The following is a 22,249-nucleotide window of genomic DNA, read 5'->3' on the forward strand; positions in this document are numbered from 1 at the left end:
TAAATATAAAACTTTAGGTTTTTTGTAGATGCTCTGTATTTAGTTGAGGTTGTTTGCCTCTATTCCTATTTTTCTGAGTTTTTATAATGGATGGATGTTGAATTTTGTCAAATGTTTTTTCCCGCAGCAATTGTGATTGTGTGATTTTTCTTCTTTTGCCTGTTAATATTATGATTTTTATATTGATTGATTTTCAAATATTAAACCAGTCTTTCCATGGAATAAATCCTATTTTGTTATGGCATATTTTTTTTATATATCGCTCAATTCCATTTGCTAACATTTTGTTAAGGATTTTTATATCTATATTCATGAGAGATATTCATCTATATTTTCTTTTTTTTGTACTTTCTTTGTTTGGTTTTGTTATTGGGGTAATACTAGCTTCATAAATGAACTGGGAAGTGTTTTCTCTTTTTCTATACTGTGGAAGCAATGGTGTAGAATTGGTGTTAAAATACTTCCTTTAAATGTTTGATACAATTCAGTGAAATCATCTGGGCTTAGAAGTTTCACTTTGAGAGTTTTAAAATTACTGTTTCAGTATCCTTAATAGTTATGGGGCTTTAAAAATTATTTATTTCATATTGGGAAAGTTGTAAGTTTGTCTTTTTTGAAGAATTGATCTATTTCGTCTAAATTGTTCAACTTATGAGCACAGAGTTCTTCATAGTACTCTCTTTATTATCCTTTGATGTCTGCAGGATCTATATTTATATCCTCTGTTTCATTCCTGATGTGGCTTATTTGAATGTTCTCTCTCTTTTATTTGCTAGTCATCCTAGAGGACTGTCAATTTTACTGGTCTTTTTGAAGAACCATCTCTTTGTTTCATTGATTTTTCTGTATTGCTTATTTGTTTGCAATTTTTTGATTTTTGCTCCTACATTTATTTTTCTCTCATTCTTCCTGCTTTGGGATTATTAATATTATTATTGTTGGTTCTTCAGGTGGGAGCTTAGATTATATTACTGATTTGAGACTTTTCCTCCTTTATCATATATGTGTTTAGTACTATAAATTTCCCTCTCAGCACTGCTTCATTTCTGTCCCACAAATTTTTATGCTGTATTTTCATTTTCAGAATTTTGGGTTTTTTTAGATAGGGTCTTGCTTTGTCACCCAGGCTAGGGTTCAATGGTACTATCATAGCTCACTGCATCCTCAAACTCTTAGGCTCAAGCAATCCTCCTGCCTCAGCCTCCTGAGTAGCTAGGATTATATGCATGTCAGCTAATTTTTTTTAAAAAATTTTGCAGAGAGACAGGGTCTTGTTATATTGTTCAGGCTGGTCTCAAACTCCTGGCCTTAGGCTATCCTCCCACCTCAGCCTCCCAAAGTGCTAGGATTACAGGCATGAGCCACTGTGCCTGGCTCAAAATATTTAGAAAAAAAATTTCTCTTAACTCTTTCTCTTTGATCCATACATTATTTAGAAGTGTATTTTTCACTTTTTTTAACCTTTGGATATTTTCCCATTATCCTTCTGTTATTGACTTCTAGTTTGATTCCCCAGTGGTTGGAGAAGACACTTTGTATGATTTCAGTTGTTTTAAATTTATTGAGCTTTGCTTATGGACCAGATTATGGTATATTTTGGTATATGCTCCATGGGCACTGGAATAGAGAATGTATTCTGCTGTTGTTGCATATAATGTTGTGTAAATGTCAGTTACATCCTGTTGGCTGATATCATTAAGTTTGTCTGTATCCTAGGTGATTTTTCTGTCTGTTTATTCTTTCAATTATGGAGAGACAAGTATGGAGATCTCCAGCTATAATTGTGGGTATTTCTGTTTCTCCTTTTTGTTTTGTCAGTTTTTTCTCCCATTTGTTGTTTTGAAGTTGTGTCATTGGTGCACACACATTTAGGATTGCTGTGTTTTCTTGGTAGATTGACACTTTTATCATTGTGTAATGTCTTCCTTTGTCTCTGGTAATTTTCTTTACTCTGAAGACTTTATCTGATATAAAAGACCACACCTGATTTCTTTGGCTTAAGGTTTACATGTTGTACCTTTTTCTGTCATTTTACTTTCAACTTGTCTATATTGTTATATTTGATGTAAGTTTCCCGTAGACAGTTTATACTTGGGTTATTTTTTTGTTTCCAATAGTCTTTATTTTTAGAGAAGTTTTAGGTTCACAGCAAAATTGAGATTTCCCATACACCCTCTGTTGCCACACATGCATAGCCTTCCCCATTATCAATATCCCCCACTGGAGTGGTACATTTATGACAGTTGATGAATCTACATTGACACATCATTATCACCCAAAGTTCATAGTTTACATTAGAGTTTCCTCTTGGTGTTGTATATTCTGTGGGTTTGGATGAATGTATAATGCCATGTGTTCATTATAGTATCATACAGAGTAGTTTCACCATCCTAAAAATCTGTCCTCCACCTATTTACCTGTACCTCCAATCAGCTCCTGGCAACCACTGATCTTTTTACTGTCTCCATAGTTTTACCTTTTCTAGAATGTCATATAGTTGGAATCATATCGTATGTAACTTTTTCAAGTTGACTTAGTAGTATGTATTTAAAGTTCTTATGTCTGTTTATAACTTGATAGCTAATTCCTTTATAGAGCTGAACACTATTCTATTGTCTGGATGCATCACAGTTTATCTATTTATCTGTTTTCCTACAAAGGACATCTTAGTTGCTTTCAAGTTTGGGCAATTATGAATAAAGCTTCTATAAACATCTATGTGTAGGTTTTGTGTGAATATAAGTTTTCAGCTCTTTTAGGTAAATAACAAGGAGAGCAATTGCTGGATTGAATGGTAAGAGTATGTTTAGTTTTATAAGAAAATCCAGCAATAAATGAGAGTTCTTATTGCTCCACAGCCCAGCCAGCATCTGGTCTTCTGCCAGTGTTCTGGATTTTGGCCATTCCAATGGATATATAATTGTATCTCACTGTTGTTTTAATTTGCATTTCCCTAATGACATATTATGTTGAACATCTTGTCATATGCCTGTTTGCTATATGTATATATCCTTTGGTAAGGTGTCTGTTAAGGTCTTTGGGCCATTTTTAATTGGATTGCTTGTTTTGTTTTTGTTGAATTTTAAACTTCTTTGTATATTTTAAATAACAGTTCTTTATCAGATACATCTTTTGCAATTATTTTCTCCCAATGTGTGACTTATCTTCTTCTTAACATTGTCTTTTGCAAGGAAGTCCTTCAACAGATGCTGGCACCTTGATATTGATTTTTCACTTTAATGAAGTCTAGTTTGTCACTTCTTTCTTTCATGAGTGGTTCCTTTGTGTTGTATCTTAAAAGTCATTGCCATATCGATCTAGGTTTTCTCCTATGTTATCTTCTAGGAGTTCCGTAGTTTTATATTTTACATTTAGGTCTGTGATCCATTTTGAGTTAATTTTTTTGAAGGGTGTAAGATCTGTGTCTACAATTTTTTTTTTTTTTTTTGCTTGTGGGTGTCCATTTGTTCTAACATCATGTGTTCAAAAAATATTTGGGTCATGTTTTTTCTAATCTACTCTGCAAATCTGCCAATCTCTGCCTTTAAATTATTGTATTTAGACCATTTACACTTAATATAATTATTTATATGTTAGAGTTTAAGTCTTTGTCATTTGATTTCTGATTTGTGGTGGTTTTTCTTTTTTAAATTTTTCTATTTGATTTATTTATTTTTTTACCTGCCTTCTTATAGGATATTTGAACTTTTTTTTTTTTTTTTGAGACAAGAACTCGCTCTGTCACCCAGGCTCCAACACAATAGTATAGCTCACTATGGCCTCCAACTTCTGGGCTCAAACAATAATCCCACCTCAGCCCATTGAGTAGCTAGGACTATAGGTACACACCACCACACCTGGCTAATTTTTCTATTTTTTTTGGAGAGATGGGGCCTCACAATGTTACCCACTTGTCTTGAACACTGGGCTTCAAGCAATCCTCCCACCTTGGCCTTCCAAAGTTCTGGGGTTATAGCTTTGAGCCACTGTACCCAGCCTAAATATTTTTTTTAAAAGAATTCATTTGACTTATCCATAGTTTGCTTTGGTAGAACTCTTTGTGCAAATAAATAGCTTATTACTGTCTACTAATGCTGTCATTTTATCATATTGTGTGCAGTGTAGAAACTTCACCTCTCTATCCCTTTACCTTCCTCTGTTTATGGTATAATTGCCTTTACTATTTCCTCTATGTTCATTTAGAACCATCTCAGACAGTTTTATAATATTTGATTCAACCATCAAACATAATTTAGAAAACTCAAAAGGAGAAAAAGAAATCTATTTACCCATATTTTTACTTGTATTTTTTTCTCCTTTCTGTCCTACCTTCCTTCTTTTCATGTTTTTGTTCTGTTTATTGAACTTCCTTAAGCTGTTATTTTAAAGGTAGATGTGTTGCCAACAAAATAAATCTTTTAGTTACCTTCCTCTGAGAATATCTTCATTTTCCCTTCATTATTGCCCAATGTATTTTTCTGGATATAGGACTCTGAGTTTACCTTTCTTTCAGTATTTGAAAATGTTGTGCCACCTCCTAATGATCTCTGTCATTTCTAATGAATAATACTCTGTCATTTGAATTGCTTTGCCCTTTAGATGTCATTTTTTATTTCTTTGTTTTTAAAGTTCTTTCATTGTCTTTTGTTTTTAGAAATTTGACTATGATCTGTCTTGGTGGGGATTTCTTTGGATTATCTTGTTTGGGGATGCCCACTTTTTGAATCCATAGTTCTGTGTCTTTTGTCAAATTTGGGAAGTGTCAGTCTTTATTTCTTCATGTATTTTTTCAGCTCCACCCTCTTTCTTCTTTTATCCAGGACTCTAATTATATACTTATTAGATCTTTTGTTGTAGTCCCATAGGTCCCCAACTGTTTTATTTTCCACTTTATTTTCTTTGCTTTTCACGTTGGATAATTTCTATCGTTCTGTCTCCCGGTTCACATTCTCAGCCTGTAATTCTTAGTAATGCAGGTTGTATGTGAGAGCAAAAGGTTTTAGAGAACAATTCAGCACTGACACAATCAGATCATATTCATGACTATGTGGGATGTGCAATATGGGGACCACAGAATGGAACTGAATTCTCTCAACGTTTGGGTGATGCTACAAGTACAATTTTATGTTTTGCTTTTTTCTCCACTTTATATTTTATTTTTTACATGATTATATTCTTTTGAAAATATTTTACTAATTATGTAATATTTCATTTTGTGTATAAGCAATAATTTATTTCTGGGAAGTTAGCTTATTGATATATAGCCAGCACTGTAAATAACATCATGATCAACATCTTTGTTCTGATATCTGTTTCTTCACGGTCGTTTCTTAGATGTAGAATTACTAGATCAAAAAGTTAATACTTTTAATACTGGTTTTTGTGTTTTTATTTTTTTAGAGACAGGGTCTCACTGTGTTCAGCTAGGCATGATCATAGAAGGGATTGGGCAAAGAGGGTAGGTGATCGTGGGACAGAAACTCAGCCGTAACTATTGCATAGATTCAAACTTGGACATCCCCTACCCTGAGCAATTTATTCCTTACAAGTTCAGGATTTATAATTCCGTGACATATTAAGTGGCTCACATATAACAAAAGGTCATTGAAGAAGGCAGGAATTACTTGGAAATTTATGCAAACTACTTAATCACCTGAATTATGAAAATGTTCCTAAGTAATTCTGTTCTTGAATTTGTGATAGGAACATTTTTCTTGGTAATTGGTGTAGTGTGCTTTATGGCACGAGTCACTTCATTGTACCTCTCAGAAGAAGAAAGGAGGTTTATCAATGATCTGAATTTGCTTTATTTAGTTCCTCATTATTCCATGTAGAAGAATACATTAGAATACACTCTGCATTGGATGGGAAATGGAATTTTTGCCCAACTACACTGTCATCCAAGAGAATAGTCAAAATAAAGACATTTTTCAGATAAACAAAGATTTCATTACTGACAGCACCTCACTGAAGTATTAATAATTACTGTCAGGTATAGTCCTGGAAGAAATTTTGCAATTATGAGTAAAGCTGCCATGAACATTCATGTACAGGCTTTTCTGTAGATAGAAGATTTCAAATCATTGGGTAAATCTAGGAATTCAGTTGTTGGATGGTATGGTGACACTAGATTTAGTTTTGCAATAAACCACCAAACTGTCTTCCAAAGTGACCATACCATTTTGCATTCCTACTAACAGCAAATAAGTTTCTGTTGTTCCACATTCTCCCAGCAACTGGTATTGCCATTTTTTCAGATGTTAGTCATTCTGATAGGTATGTAGTGGTATTGTTTTAATTTGCATTTCCCTGATGACATGTTATGTAGAACATTTTTTCATATGCTAATTTGTTATCTGTACACTTTCTTTGGTGAGTTGTCTGTTCATATCTTTTGCCCATTTTTTAGTTAGGTTGTTTGTTTTTATATTGCTGGGTTTTCCCCTATATTTTGAACACAAGTCCTTTATCAGGGATATATTTTACAAAATTTTCCCCCAATCCATAGTATGTCTTTTCATTCTAGTAACAGTGCCTTTCATAGAGCAGTTTTTAATTTTAATAAAGTCCAATTTATCTATTTTTTGTTTGTATGGATCATCATGCCTTTGGTGTTATACCCAAAACTTTTATCACCAAACCCGTGTTTACATATATTTAATCTTGTCTTCCCTTCTGGTTTTATGGTTTCACATTTTGTAGGCTCATGATACATTTTAATTTAATTTCTGTGATTGGTATAAGATGCATGTCTAGTTTTTTAGGTGTTTATCCTGGTTAGTGTTTACTCAGCTTCCTGGATCTATTATAATTTGCAACTGTCAATAATTTTGGAAAGTTCTCAGCCATTATTATTTCAAATATTCCTTCTTTTCGGATCTCTCTTCTTCTGGTGATTCATTTACACATATTTTATACCTTTTGAAATTGCGTCACAGGTTTAGATAATCTGTTCTTTCTTTCTTTTCTCTTTTTTCATTGTTTTCCCTGTCTGCATTTCAGTTTTGGAAGTTTCCATTGACATATTATCAAGCTCACTGATTCTTTGCTCACCTGTGTCCAGTCTACTCATGAGCCCCTCAAACTCTTTCTTTCTTTTGAGATTTTAATTACATCTAACTTACGTTACATTTGTGACAAGATATATCTGAATTGCATACAGCTGTTCTTTGGTTCTGTTTGTTGATTCCTAGTTCTTTCTTAGAGTTTCCATCTTTTTGCTGACATTACCCAACTGTTTTCGCATGTTGTTTATTTTTCCTTTAGTACCCTTAACATATTTATCCTATTATTTTATTTTATTTTTGATTTTTTTTAAAGGCTGGTCAACTGAAGCAGTGGGAGTGGGGAAGGAACAAAGGAATCTGTAACTGGTTGTGATCAATTAGTTGTAAACACCACTGCATTCGGACCAGTCTTTATTGTATTATTTTAAATTTCTTGTCTGATAATCTCAGCATTTGTGTCATATGTAAATCCTGTTATGGTATTTGCTTTGTCTCTTCAGACTGTTTTTTCTTGTCTTTTAGTTGCCTTGTAATTTTTCTGTCATAAACCAGAAATGTTCTTTAAGGTAATAGGAATGAAGGTAAACACACCTCTAGTGTGAGAATTTATGTTAATTTGGCTAGTAGTTGGGCTTTATTTAATGCTTGCTTTAATTGCCAGAGGCTTCTAGTTACTCTTGTGTTCTTGTTTTTGTCTCCCCTCTTGACTTCGGGCTTTCTTAGGTTCTCTTCCTCAGAGAGAGTGCGGCTCTTTCAGCTGTAATTCATACCAGGGCCCTGACAGTGTGGGGGTGAGTGGGGGTAAGGGTAAGTGTTCTGTAATCCTGTGTTAATCTTAGTCTTTCAGTTGCCTGTGTGGGCTGCGGCCTTCACAAGCGTTTCTCTAGTGGTATAACCTTTCTTCCCCTTGGGTGAGACAGAAAGGTACAGGGTGCTGGAGTGGGAGACATGCCCTTTCCCCAACAGGGACAAGGCTCTGGGAAAGCCTGGAGAGTGGGCTTTGGTTGTGGAGAAGGCTCTGGGTGACCTGCTTCCCAGTGGTTACTCCTCCCCTCCTTTTGCCAGAGCCACAAGGGGATCTTTCTTGCACATTTTCCATGAGAACCTGGTGGGGTTCCTGGAGATAAATGCCATGAAACTGTAGGGACACCCACCAGACTGTGGCCCTCTGGGGGTTTCTTCCTCCCACATTTACACTCAGACACCAGAGAATCATCGAGACCACCATTAAGCATCACTATGACTTGATGGCTCCAGTGGTTTCTTCTTCAAGTAAGCAGATCTTGGCTGTAACTGTCCATTCCCTATCCCTCCAGATTCCAGTGCAGCATTTACCCTGCAGCGTCCGTCCCTCCTCTGCCCAAGAAAAGTCATTGATTTTTTTCAGTTCCTTCCATTTTTTTCTTGTAAGCATGGGAGTGATTAATTCTAAGTTCTTTACATGTCAGAGCTGAAAAACGATTGAGCTTTGATTAGTTTTTGATTCATACCTACCTTTTTGAGGAACTTGTACTTCCTTAGTCTGAGGATTAGTTGGCCAATTCTAGAAATTTCTCCTTCTGAAACTTTTTTATATACATATTGAATATATTCATTCTACCCTCAAGTCTTTCGAGCATTCATATTTTCCATCTCTTTATCTTTCTGATCTGCATCATAGGTCATTTTGTTGGGTCTGCCTTTAGCTTACTAATAATTATCATTTCTGTTCTTTCTAATCCACTGTTTAACCTATCCATTGACTTTTTATTTGTTGCTAAATTTTTCATTTTGCAAAGCTCTTTTTGTTTTTTCTAAATCTTTTTATTTTAATCCCCAGAGTATCTTATTATTTTAATATGGTTTTGATATATTTAATGCATTTAACCATTTTAAACATACTTATTCAGTGTTATCTCTCTGATATTTCTCTTCTCTGAATTTTGGGGGGTTTGTTCCTTCTGACTTGGTTTTTCTATCTCTTGCTTATAGAAAATTTTTCACTTTATATATTTTATATTTTGCATCAAGAGGACATAATCATTGTTATGGTTTCTGGGTAAAGATTTTGTTTTGTTTTGTCTTTTGTTTGTTTTAATTTGCTTGTTCTTATTATTTCTGTCTGATGCTTCAATTTTCACTGTCCTGGAACAACTTCTGTGCTACTTCCACAGCTCTCAGAGTTCCCAGGCATTAGGGACTATTTACGTTTCAGTTCTTTTTCAGAAAGAAGACCCCTCTATTTTGGGGGGAAACATAGTACACTCTTGTTTCTCCACTTTCAGACCAGACTGAGATAGACAAACTTCCTTTTTGTTTTATTCTGCCAGTGGGCTCTTCAAAAGCCTCACAGCATGTGGGTAGATGTGGGGTGTGGGTGGCTTCAGCTCCCCCACCTGTGGAAGAGCCTTGTCTCCAGTCCCAGGTAGGTACTGTCTGAGCTCTGCGTGGATGTGACTGGGCCCTGCACTGCCCACTACCCGCCCCGCCCCCCCGTGCCCTGCCATAGTGTCAGCTCATGCACTTACAGTGTTCTTTTTAGTTTCTACTTGGATCTTTGCAAGGATTTCTCATGATTTCTTTCGAGCTCAAATTGGCATTTCAAAAGACATTTGTTTGACCTCCTCTAGCGTTTCCAGGTGTTTTGTAGCCCACTGGTATTCAGATTGTGGGGTCTGCTGTTTTTCTAGAACCAGCAGCAGTCTCCCTGTGTGCACTACCCTGAATACTTAACTAGTTTCTTTGTGCTGTGTTCTCCAGGTCAGCTCTAGCAGTGGCTTCTTTGTTTCATCTCCATGGCAAGGTCTTCTGTAATTGACTTAATCTCCTTGTTTGTTTCCTCTGCACAAACTGTGATTATCTCATGCCTTGCCTTCATGCCAGTAACTCAATTTTTAGCTGTGTCTGTTTTGTTCCTTTCCGTGTCTAATTTATTAACTATGTAATAGCGTTGTTTTGGTTCTCAGGGTATTTATTTAGCTCTTCTCTTTCATTTCATTATGTTATTTTATTATCTTGTTTTTGAAACCAGGTTTAATTGGATCCAAGGCTTTGTTAAGTTATGTAGGATAAAGAATTCATGGGAAGCATGCCCTCCTTGTTTGGGCTTTTTTCCAGCCTATACTTTGCATGTTAGTTGTGCCTGTCTGCCTACCTGCCTTCCTTGCTGCCTCTTTTCATTATGTGTGCTATTTTTAAATTTTTTTTTATGTAGGTACATTTATTTATTTCTTCATTCATAACCATACTATGTTCATGAGCTGCCATTCCAAAATCTTTTTCATCTGGCTCATGCCTTTTGTGTCTACTTGTAATTTTTATTTTCTGTGATGTAATAGTGGTCTGTTATTTCTCATGTCATTCTTTCCTGACTTGTGGCCCAGTTTATTTTTTATTAATTTATTAAACCAATTCATCTGCATTATTTATAGAAATATTAATATTAGCAACATCAAATAACAGAAAAGAGAAAGTTACTGCTTCTAAACCCTGCTCCTAACTTCCTTTTGAACCCACACTGCACCAGTTCCACATTCAGGGCTCTGTTGGGATCACCTTTTCTCTAGCTCAGGTCTTTAGAGGACTCCAATTTTGATGGGACGTGTTGCAAGTAGCTTTCTGACAGAATTCATTGGAAAAACCTGATATTGAAGCTTCATGAATTTCTACAACTAAGGCATTTGTCGGGGGTCTGGCTGTGCATGCAGTTGTTTGCTTTCAGTCTAGTCAGACTTATTCTGTGTGCTCTAATTGTTATAAACAGTCAAGGAAATGCCTGGAAACTGATTCAGTTAGGATGATGGCTTAAGCATAAAGGGAGACTTTTTGTTTCCATCCAGGGATAGTTCAGGTGAAGCATGATTTGTGGTCTACCCAGCATGCCCCCACTCCTTCTCCACTCCACCTTCTTCCTGTCACCACCACTTACCAGCTCTGTTAACTCAAGGTCATTTCCTTCTCTGTTAGGTTCTGCTCTTGTATCCACCCACCCAGGCTTCATTCCTCCTGATTCAGTCCTTAGTGGCAGATAAGAAGGCCTTCCCCTTGCAGAAGAAAAGAAAGCCTTCCAGTTGCAGTTAAAAGCGCACCCTTGGACTCTTCCTCCCTCCCTGGGAAGGACAGGGTGGCTCTGGAGGTGGGGTCCACCCAGCAGGAACCAAATGGACATCAGGCTGGGGGGCTCACTTCCCCAGGAGAGCTCTGAGCACCTGGGCAGTGCACCACATTCCCTTCACTCTGGCATTGGGCAGGCAGTTTCATAAGAGAAAGAAAAATCAGTTGGCATTGGCTGGATCAAGGACCTAAGCTCAGCAAACCTACCTGCCCTTGTTCACCTGACATTTATTCTTCCCAAAAGAGTCAGCCTGATTTGCCCGTTTTCCAGTTTGTTATCATGTGTCTTTCCTGGGATTATGTCAGTAAGAAATTATACAATCGACCTGTTGGGAGGAAAAAAATATATATGTCTGATTTTTAAAAATCCCCTAAGCCTTACTCTGCATTGTCCCTGAAAACAGTGTTTTAGAGCTATGTAGGATTAACTTTGGCAGTTAAAAATGGAATCAAAGAGTTCAGAATCACTCCGTTTGGGGAGTTCTTGAGGCAGAAGTTTTTGCAAGGGTTGCAGGCTCTGCCCCATGGGGTTCTTTGCAGCAGTTTCGGCCTTCAGGGTGCAGTGTTTTAAAGGGCCCCAACATAATGTGTTTCTTTTATTTGTCAGAATTTAAAAGTACTGTCAGAGATAAGCATTTATCTGTTAATAGTTCAGCTGTGATCAAGGAGCACCAGAATCTTAGCAAAAGTGAAGTTCCAAACCCTCTGCCAAGGTGGCTAGCTGGCGGAAAGGGGCCGATATCCAAGGCTTGAAGGAACTCAGATCGCACACTCGTTTTGAAAAGGTTCCCATCTGCACGTTCATCCACCACAGAATAACCCTTAACCCATTAAGAACATTAAATGATGACCTGTAGATACTAAATTCACTTAATTTTTAAGCCTCAATTTCAATGAGAACAAAACCAAGCAGTGATTATGTGCCACCCCTAGAAGTAGACAGTGGCAGGCAGAGAGATGTTGCCACTTTGGGCCAATCCTCTAAGCCTTTGTATCAGAGGAACTTTTGCCCCATAATTGAATAGTAGAGAACATTGCTATATTTTAGGCACTTTTCTTTGTGCTACCTATTTAATCCTTGCAACATGCTTGAGCAATAGCATGTTGACAGCGATCCCCCTCACTTTTACAAATGAGGAAACTGTCTCAGAAAGTTCAGTGACCACTCCAAGCCCACACAGCTAGTAAGTAGCAGAGCCCAGAGCCTGGGATGTCTGTACTTTCCACATCGTGACCCCAAGACATAGGCCCTGAGCAACCCCCAAATGAGAGCAGAGATGGAGCCGAGCTCTGCACCTGAGGGCCAGGCTCTCAGGTTCAAAGACAGGATGTGTTAGGAACGTAAGGCCCTGCACCAGCAGCTCTGAGGCTTGTAGGCTCCAGGACTTATTTACTCTCTTAAAGGTTATTGGGGATTCCCAAAATGTTATTTGCTGAGTTTTATCTGTCAACATTGACAACACTGGAGATAAAGGCTAAGAAACATTTTAAATGGTAAGTTCATTAATTCATAGAAAATTATAATAAACTCATTACATGTTAACGTAAATAATATTTTAGGAAAAATAACTTTATTTTCCCAAACAAAACAGAGGTAGAGAGAGGGGTGGCATTGTTTCATATTCCTGCACGTCTCCTCAGTGGCTGAATAGAGACAGCTGGACCCTCTGATCTGCCTCTGCTTTCGGTCTGCTGCTGATCTCCCATGTCCAGCAGCCTCTGCAGAGCTCTATGGAATGTTCCTGAAGGGGAGAGGGAGAGGGGAAAAAAACTTCTAACAATTATGAAAAAATTTTTGACTTCCCTGATCCTCTGAAAGCATCTCAGAAACCCAAGGGTTCTCATTACTGTATTTTGAGAACTTCTGTCTTGTACAGATACCAAAGGGAATTATTTTCCATGATCATAATCAAAGAGTCACTGTTACAACACGGGGGGAGGGTGTGGGGGGTGGGTAGGATGACAATGTGGTTCACAACTCAAGCTAAACAGATTAAGGGTTGGGTCTCGGCTTCTATACTTAGCTGTGTGACCTAGAGTCTGGGAGCTTTGTTGATTTGCTTTGCAATCGATATATTTATGCATCCCCTTTCTGCCTTGATTATTAAGGTAAGATATGCTCACAGAAAAGCATTCAAACAGAACAGGAACATGTAAAATTAAATTTTGGAGCTCTCCCATAATCCTCATTATTAAATGAGAAAAATAATAGTACCGACTTTGCCAGGTTATTGTCATGATATTATAAAACATGCATGTGTGTGACATTGAGAAGAACAAACTCTGTTTCAGGGTTAACTGTGTTATTTTCAGATACCACTTCCTGATAGCCTCTTGGTAAAGTGCTTGTTCATCTTTTGTCCATTTTTCTTTTGGATTGTTGGCCTTCTGATTTATTTTTAGGAGTTTATTTCTTATTCTAGATGGAAGTCTTTTGTCAAACCTCATATCTCGCTGACTCAGGAAAAACCTCAGTTTATTATTCTGTAAAACTAAGAGAAAAATATGGTTGGTATAAAGATTAAACTAGACAAAAGAAATCATCCTTGTTATAAACTATAGAGTGCTGCACAAATATGAATTTATATTATCCAGTGATTTTTCTCTGCAAACAAGACCTTAGACATGGTTAGAGCTATTATAGTGTGTTTTTCTCAGTAGCTACAGTAGCTACAAAAAAGCAAAGAGAAAAAAAGTGATGGGGGCTCTGAAAATAACGTTGAATGACACTGCCCGATAACTTCCAAGAGAATAATTGCTTTAGAAATGCAAGACAGCACACTGCATCATCACAACGGTTGTACTCTAAACTGCATGCGTGATGATTCAGAGAGATTAGTTTTAAAAAGCATGCTCACTTAAATAAAAGTATTCTCTTAACTGAAGTGCTCAGATTTAAAAAAAAAAAAAAATGAGAGTTTGGCCAGTTGACTTTGAGTGCTTGGCCACACTGACCTCCTGTGATTCCATGGTGGGCTGTGGATCCCTCATCTTCCCTGTAGGCCCAGAGGCAGAAGGAAGCATAGGTCTTGCGGGAGAGCTGTGTGTGCCAGCAGCCGCTCGGTGACAGCCACTGGCACTGGGTGACATTTTGCAGATTGGAGGGTGCTGCCCCTTGTCCCACCTGCTCTAGGAGGTGGTTAGGGCAGCTGTTAAAATCCCCACTTCACAGGAGAGAACATTGCAACACACAGAAGCCAAGTAAGTGCCTGCTGACTGGAGAGCTGCAGTGGGAGCCCCAGGGGTATTTTGCCTGAATGGACTCTGCTCCTCGGTGCCCTCCTGCCCAGTGGGGGCAGAGCAGGGATTGCTGGGGGACAGCCTGAGGAGCTACAATTAGTGAAACCCATTGGTCCTGTGGTCTGGACATTTGTGTCCCCCAACATTCATATGTTGCAATCCTGATCCCCAAGGTGATGGCGTTAGGAGGAGATTAGGTCATGAGCATGGAGCCCTCATGAATGGGATTAATATCTCTATAAAAGATCCCCCAGAGGCCTCCCTGGCCCCTTCCACCATGTGAGGACATAGTGAGAAGACGGCCATGCCACTCATTCTGTGGTATTTTGTTATAAAAGTCTCAATGGACCAAGACACAGGGTCTGTGCTGCCTGCTAATCTCCACCCTGGGGTACCTGTGGGATGCTGTTCTTCAGGGGGTGCACCTGGTTATTTATTCAGAGACCCTTGGGCCAGGGTTTGGAAATTTCAGCCCCTCCCCTGAAGGAGTCCCTCTGTCTGACCTGTGTGGCTCCGGCTTGGGAGAGAAGTAACTGTCGAAGGCAGCCTTGTCGGCTGATTCATGGTTTTAAACAAACTCAGGTGCTGCCTGAGAGGCTGGTGGCCTTGGCATCAGTAGAAGGTGTTTAGGTCTTGGGGTGAGGAACTGGATTTTTTTCTCTAGGTAGTGTCTGGGCAAGGGAAATGGAGCCCTGTGTGCTTACCCTGGTGTCCCTCTGCCTGAGGCCAGAGGGACACGTGGGAACTACAGTCCCTTCTGTAGACTTTCCAAACTCAGGTCTCGGAGTTCACTTCCTGTGTACATCTCGACGTGCAAACCCTGAGGTGAGGAAGTTGAACGCAGAGCTGGAATCTCACCTGGGGTCCTCAGTGCAGAAGACTCCATCGGGAAGCAGGGGACAGAGCTGAGGTTTAGTGAGGGGATTGGGGTGGACTTCTGAGAGACTGGGAAAGGAGAAGGGGAGGAGGAGAGACAGGCTCTGGGCCTTCTTTTGGAGCATCCCCAGTGAGGGGAGGTGGCTTTGCTTGTCAGCTGGCCAGTGTCTTGCAGGAGAGGAGGTGGCCCCTGCAGGCCCATCCCTGCCAGGGTCCCACAAGATCCCTTGGAGGCGTAGAGTTTGGGGGTTGGCCAGGAACCATTTTGCAGGTGGGGAAACTGAGGCCTGAACATGCTGCCCCTCACCTGTGGTCACAGGCTAGGGGGTTGGGAGATAGTAATGCCTGGATGGAGCCTTGGCAGGCAGGGCTGGTGGGGGCCAAGGGACAAAGGCTTGGGGCTGGGGTGCACGTGGCGGGTGTGAGGGATCCATATACTGTGTGGTATTATAAGTTCAGAAAGTGTGAAAAGGACCCTGCCCCTTGTCACCCTGCTTGAAGTCCGTCTCCCCGTCATCCTCCGGAAGGGGTCGTGTTCCTTCTCTCCATGACCCTTGTCATTGTAGTCACAGGTGTGTTGTTATTGTACCATGTGAGCCTACCCCCCAACACACACACATTCCATTGGTGCAGGAACAATGTTTAGTTCCTGGTGTACATGTCAGACCTGAAACAGGAAGTGCTTCATAAATAATTGTTGAATGAATAAGGGCTTGTGCACTGCACTAAGGACTTGATGCTTTGTGCAGTGCAGTTGGTGCAGGTGGAGAAGGGTGATCCGATCATACTGGTGGTCAGAAGCCCTTCCTGGAGATGAATGGAGGAAGAAAGAGAGAGAGAGAGAGTGTGTAGGGATAGAAGGCTGCATGCTGGGGGAGGGAAGGAGGAGAGGGACTTTGTCACTGCAGATTGAGAGGGGTGAGTGAGAGACTCAGCTGGTGTGTGCCCTGGGTTGGGGCAGGGAGGCAGGAGACCCATCCAGGGAGTGCAGATGGCAGCGCCTTGACTGGTTCTGCACTTTCCTATCCCTCTGGAGTCTCCCCAGCCTGGCATCACTGCCTTCTCAGGTGGTGGCTGGCTGCTGCTTGTTGATTACACTTTCAAATGCTGTGCTTGCTCCCAAGCTGCCACACACCACCGAAATTCAGTGTCCCTCTAATGAGGTTTGTGTGAGAATGTTGGAAAGAAGAAAGCCTTTTAATTAGATTGGTAGTGAATGAGCTCTCAAAGCACAGAAGCCATTCTCTCAGAAGATGAAGACACAAATGCAATTAAAAGAATGAAAGGCACCTGCATGGAACCCTTGCTAATTTTAAGTCCATTAAAAACAACAACTCCTTAATAAGTTGAGGCAACAGATACATGTCCTGAAGCATTTAACAGTGCTTCCCAATAATGTTGGAGTTTGAACTGGAACGAGAGTACTCCTGCAATTTAAATGAATGGCTCTGTTGGGGATCGTTTGCTCAGTATAGAGTGCAGAGAAACGTTAGCTCTACAACTTTTTCCATTGAAAAGATCCTGGCATGTTTTATTTGGAAAATGGGGTATATCTTTTATGTAACCAAATTGGCAGCTTCTTCTGGATATAGCCCCTGGCCTGGCGCCCCTGGGGACTTTGTCCCATGTCCCTCCCCAGGCAGCTCAATCCTCTCTGTGGCCTTTGCCCCACCTGGCCCATCTCACCCCCAACAGTGTCCAATGTGTGAGCAGCTGGGCTGGGGCCTTGATGCATCAAAGTCCCTGCCAGCAACTTGCACGTTCATCATGGTTTTATTTTAACAAGAGGCAGCATTCGTTTCTCATTTGCTTGGCAGCACACTGACCACGCCCTGGCAGATGCCACGTTCTTCCTGCCTTTGGGTCTTTTTTTGGAGACTGCCCATCAGTGAACCAGGCCAAGTAGTTCTTACTGCAGGAGCTCGAGGTTCCAGCTTCTGGGCAACTCTTCATGGGGGCATTCATATTTTCCCTGGAGAGGGTGTTGATTGCTGCTTTACAGAGTCCTTTAGGTTGGAATTGAGTATTAAATATGGAATGCCAATATTCTCAGTATATCTATTGCACAAGTCTCGCTCATTTGTCTCCCTGCATGTTGGTTTTTGCAAGGCCCCATTGGGTGTGGCCAGCTGTGATGAAATGCTAGTTGCGTCCTGCTTGGAAAGGCCAATTTTGAGTAGACTCTGCTTTAGATGTCCTTTGTCCGACAAACAAAGCCACAGTTGATAAGGCTATCCTGAGCTCCTTGGTTAGCACATGGATGTGGCGCCCTGCTGGATCCTGAACCCAGATATGTGGTTTGGAAATGTGGAACAATGGCCTCTGGAGTCCAAAAAATCCAAGTTTGAAAGGCTCCTTCATAAAGTCACTTCATCTTTTGGACCCTTAGTTTACTCAGCTGGATAGGATTTACCTTCAAGTGTATTTCATGAGCCTGAAGTGCTAACTGGTAGACAGAATGGGAGAAAAGACAGCTCAGACCTGCAGGGACAAGGCTGGAGTGCGGCCCATACAGCACCATTAGCCCAGGGCCAGGCAGCTGGACACAGGGCCATCGCCCCTTTCCTGGGGAAGGGAAACACAAAGTATTTGTATTTGTTTAAAAGTATATACATTTTGGTAATAAACCTGACTTTGAAAAATTGGAATTTGCACCCAGTTTTATGCTTTTGTAACATATATAAATTATAAAAAATACAAAGATAAATAGCTAAATCATTAGCGGGCATCATTTCTGGATGGCAGTGTTTCAGGGTTTTAACTTTTTTCTTTATACTTTTCCATCTTTTGTAAGTGTTCTATAATAAATGTGTCTTACTTCAGAATATATAGAGAAGCTTAACTCTGGGGAAATGCTGCCTGCATATATTGCAAGTGCTTGGTGCTTTCCAGTTTCCACACACAACAGTGATCAGATCCCAACAGTCACAGCCCCACATGAATAATTGTCTCATTCTTTCTTTTGTAAACCTATACACCATATTTATACTGCTGTTTTTCTTTTTTTGTTGTTGTTGTCGTCTTTTTTTAAGGATGAGAAGAACCAAGTTTTAACCACCAATATTTGGCTGCAGATGGTAAGTGAAGACAGTGGCAGTCCTTGCCCATGGGTCCACCTGCTCTTGCTTCCAAGCTGCTTGTCCTGGATTTGCAGGGAAAGCAGAGGTCCCATGAGAAAAGCCAGGGCTGTGACCCTGACTCCCCACCTGCCAAAAATGAATGCTGGGTGTATTGCACTGCAGTCTGCAGGGGTAAATGCATGCTTGTGTTGTATGAGAGGGTGATTTGGGGACATTTCAAAAGCACTTCGAGCAAGACAAGTAAGAAGATGCAGGGCTGCATTTAGATGTACCATAGCCACAACCTGCACCATACCAGTCAGTCCCCAGGGTTCAGGGGCTAACTCTGCTTTCTGTGCCCTCCAGAGCTGCATGTTTGAATCACATGGAGCATTGTTAAGCCAGTGGTCTTCACACTTTGTGCTCTACTGATGCCTGTAAGAATCTTAATGCTGTGTTTTTCATTTGTGGATTTTTAACTTGACATCTAGAATTCTAACCTAAACTTAATTAATTGCAAGTGATGTTACTTTCACCCAGTTGTAAATATTGACATTAAAAAAAATCAAACTGTCAGTGTCTATTTTAAGTGGACTCTGAATACCATAATATCAATAAATCGATGTCCCTGTCATTCAACTACCATATGAACAAGCCCTTCTTTAAAATGTGGGATATTTTACAGAGTCCCTTTTTCTCTTTGCACCTGCATTTTTATTCCGCTTCCCATACAAATCTTACCCTAATGTAATATAATTTTATGTTTGAAGGTCTTTTATTAATCACAATGTCTTGGCTTTTCTCTAATGTAAATATTTGCATAAAAATTCTTCCTTTATACCATAGGTATTAAAAATTTCTTCTGGATTGATTTATGATTGCTATTATTATTGGTACATAATTCATAAATATGACATAAATTATGAATTTTAATAAATAGTTATTAAACATAAATTTTTTATTGGAAATTCATTTCTTTGTCAAAGGTGAGACTTTGTGTTTTTTTTTTTTTGAGATAGAGTCTCACTCTGTGGCCCGGGCTAGAGTGCCATGGCGTTAGCCTAGCTCACAGCAACCTCAAACTTCTGGGCTCAAGTAATCCTTCTGCCTCAGCCTCCTGAGTAGCTGGGACTACAGGCATGAGCCACCATGCCCGGCGAATTTTTTCTATATATTTTTAATTGTCCAGCTAATTTCTTTCTATTTTTAGTAGAGACAGGGTCTCACTCTTGCTCAGGCTGGTCTCAAACTCCTGAGCTCAAACGATCCACCCGCCTTGGCCTCCCAGAGTGCTAGGATTACAGGCATGAGCCACTGTGCCCGGCCAAGACTTTGTTTTAAATTAATTTATGTATCCACAGATAACTCTTTTGTATTACTAGACATGAAAGAATGATGCAGTTTTCACCATCAATTCTATAAACTTTTTTTTAGACAGAGTCTTGCTTTGTTGCCCTAGGTAGAATGCAGTGGCGTCATCATAGCTCACTGAAACCTCAAACTCCTGGGCTCAAGAGATCCTCTTGCCTCAGCCTCCTGAGTAGCTGGGACTACAGGCACCCACCACCACGCCCAGCTAATTTTCCTATTTTTAGTAGAGACCAGGTCTCACTCTTGCTCAGGCTGGTCTTGGACTCATGAGCTCAAGCGATACTCCTGCCTAGTCCTCCCAGAGTGCTGGGATTACAGGCATGAGACACTGTGGCCAGCTCTATAAATGTTTTTTAATAGTAGCATGGGTAGTTGGTAATGAAAGGCATTACTTTAAAGCAGTATTATTCAATTCTTGGAACTTCTTCCTGATCGTATGGCAAAAATAATACAGTTTTCATCAGATGTATCAGCTGAGAACTTGATTAGCTTCTCCTTCAATTTTGTTGAAAGCAAAAAAATTAAAGAATTAAAACCCAGCTGACCTTTGAAAGTGTTTGCCACCCAATTTGTAAGGTGATTCACACGCTAATCATTTGAATGGACCCTTTGTTTGGTTCTTGGGTCAGTATGCCAAGGTAAGAGTCAAGGTAGGATAAGACAAAAGTGCCCTTCTTTGTAAAGTGGAATGGGAGGAGTAAAAGGGGCAAAGGATATTCCCAGGTGGGTGATTCTTGAGCAGCTGAGTTTTCCTGGGAATACTTATGGAGTTGACAGATAGAACACGCATCTGCTTGAAGCCATCTGCCGAGTGTCCCAGGGGCACACTTAGCCACGTGTGAGCTTGGTTGCAGAACCTTCCTGTAATGGGTGAGGTGGAGCCTTGGGAGTCTCCTCTGCAGGATTGGAAGCATGAGCTTCAGTGAGCACATGCCTCCCCATCACCTGTGCCACCTTCGCCAGCTTCCCTTCTCTGCCTCAGAGGCACACTTTGTGCTGCCCTAGAAGGCCAGCCCTTCCTCCCCTCCAGTGGACAGGCTGTATCCTGGCACCTGCTGTGAGCCTCCCTTTTTTTGTCCCCATGGCCTCTAGCATCCAAATAGTGTCTGTGGGTCCTTTGCATTCTAGCCCCTCCCATAGTCTTTTTCATCTGGATAAATGGTAACATCATGTATCCGTGTGCTCAGACCAAAAACCTCAGAGTTACTCTTAACTCTTGTCTTTCACCCCTCACATCTGATACATCAGCAAATTCTGGCAGCTCGAGCTACAGAACAGATCCAGGATCTAACCACTGGGCTTCACCCCAATGCCTCTATCCTGGTCTAAACCAGTGTCATCTCTCCCTTCCCTTATTACAGTCTCCTAGCCAGTCTTCTGCCTCAGCCCTTGCCTCCCAGATGGTCTGTTCTCAACATAGCAGCCAGGGTGGTCCTAGTGAGATGAAAGGAAGGTTCAGCCACATGCTTCCTTGGTTCAGATCCCTCCTGCCTCCCTGGGCAGCACGGGAGCTGAGGTCCTTGCAGTGGCCTTCAGTTCCCTGCCTGCCTGCTTTCCTTCACCATCCTTGCTGTGCTCACTGTCCTCTTGCTGTTACGTGATGCACGTGTCACCCGAGCACATGCCCACCTCAGGGGCTTTGCACTTGCCACTCTCCTGCCTGGAAGGCTCTTTTCCCAAGAACCACTTGATTTGTTCCCTCACTTCTTATGCAGGCTCTGTTCCAGAAGATCCTTTGTTCTTCTCAGTGAGGCTTCCCTGAGCTAACTGTCCCAAACCCTCCCCTCCTGCCTCCAGCTTTTTCTTTTCCCTTTATCCTGCTATATTTTTCTCCCAAAGCACTTCCCACCTGATCTATTTTGTATTTACTCATCTGTCTGTTGATGGGCTGGGTCTCTCTCCTCCACTGGAAAGTGTGCACGAGGAGGGCAGGGCTGCGGGGGCAGGCGGGGTTTGCTCTCTGCTGTGCCCCCAGCTCCTAGCCTACTGTCTCACTTGGGGAAGCCCTGAATAACTTTTGTTGAATGGGCCAATGAAACAAAAACTCAAGTTAAACCTAGAAGGGGCTTAGCTAGGATGATGCAAAGCAAAGCCAGCTCCTACAGCGATGGGACAGTGTAGCACTGGGTAAGGTAAAGCTCTGGGAAATCCTGGGCTGATGCAGATGTTTCCCTTTTTACTTAAAACTAGATGCTTCCCTGCCCTCTAAGGAACACAGCTGCTGTTGACATTTTTCTTACAGAGAGAAACACGTGTGATGGGCAGATTTTGCTCCCTGGTGCCTGCCTGCCTTAGCCCTCAGTAAGCCATTGGTCTTTGCAATGCATATGATTTGGCAATTTTTTTTTAAAAAAAGATGTTGGTTCCCAGGAAAAATGTAACTGGATTATTACTTCTGTGTTGAGTTCAGATACTCCTAAATAAACATCCTTCCTTTGGAGGATGTCACCAGAGACCTCTAAATCTCTTTCAAGCCCCACTTATTTCTAATTAAGACTTACATTTGCAGAAGCATCTGCAGCCTCACTTGTTTGGAAACTCTTTGTCTGATTTACTTATTCAACTCATTTTTTGGAGCAACGTGCTTTGTAGAAGGCCTTGAAG

General features: G+C 40.6%; 1 protein-coding gene across 1 annotated transcript in view; it reads left to right on the top strand.

Annotated features, from left to right (window-relative positions):
* The window catches only part of CHRNA7 (cholinergic receptor nicotinic alpha 7 subunit), a 108,907-nt gene that overhangs the window by 28,138 nt on the left and 58,520 nt on the right, over positions 1-22,249 (top strand). The window contains exon 3 of the mRNA XM_045561853.1: positions 18,248-18,292. Coding sequence (XP_045417809.1) covers positions 18,248-18,292 — 45 coding nt within the window. The remainder of the gene's footprint in view (positions 1-18,247; positions 18,293-22,249) is intronic.

This window comes from Lemur catta, chromosome 9, assembly GCF_020740605.2.
Source record: "Lemur catta isolate mLemCat1 chromosome 9, mLemCat1.pri, whole genome shotgun sequence".
Taxonomy (NCBI): Eukaryota; Metazoa; Chordata; class Mammalia; order Primates; family Lemuridae; genus Lemur; species Lemur catta.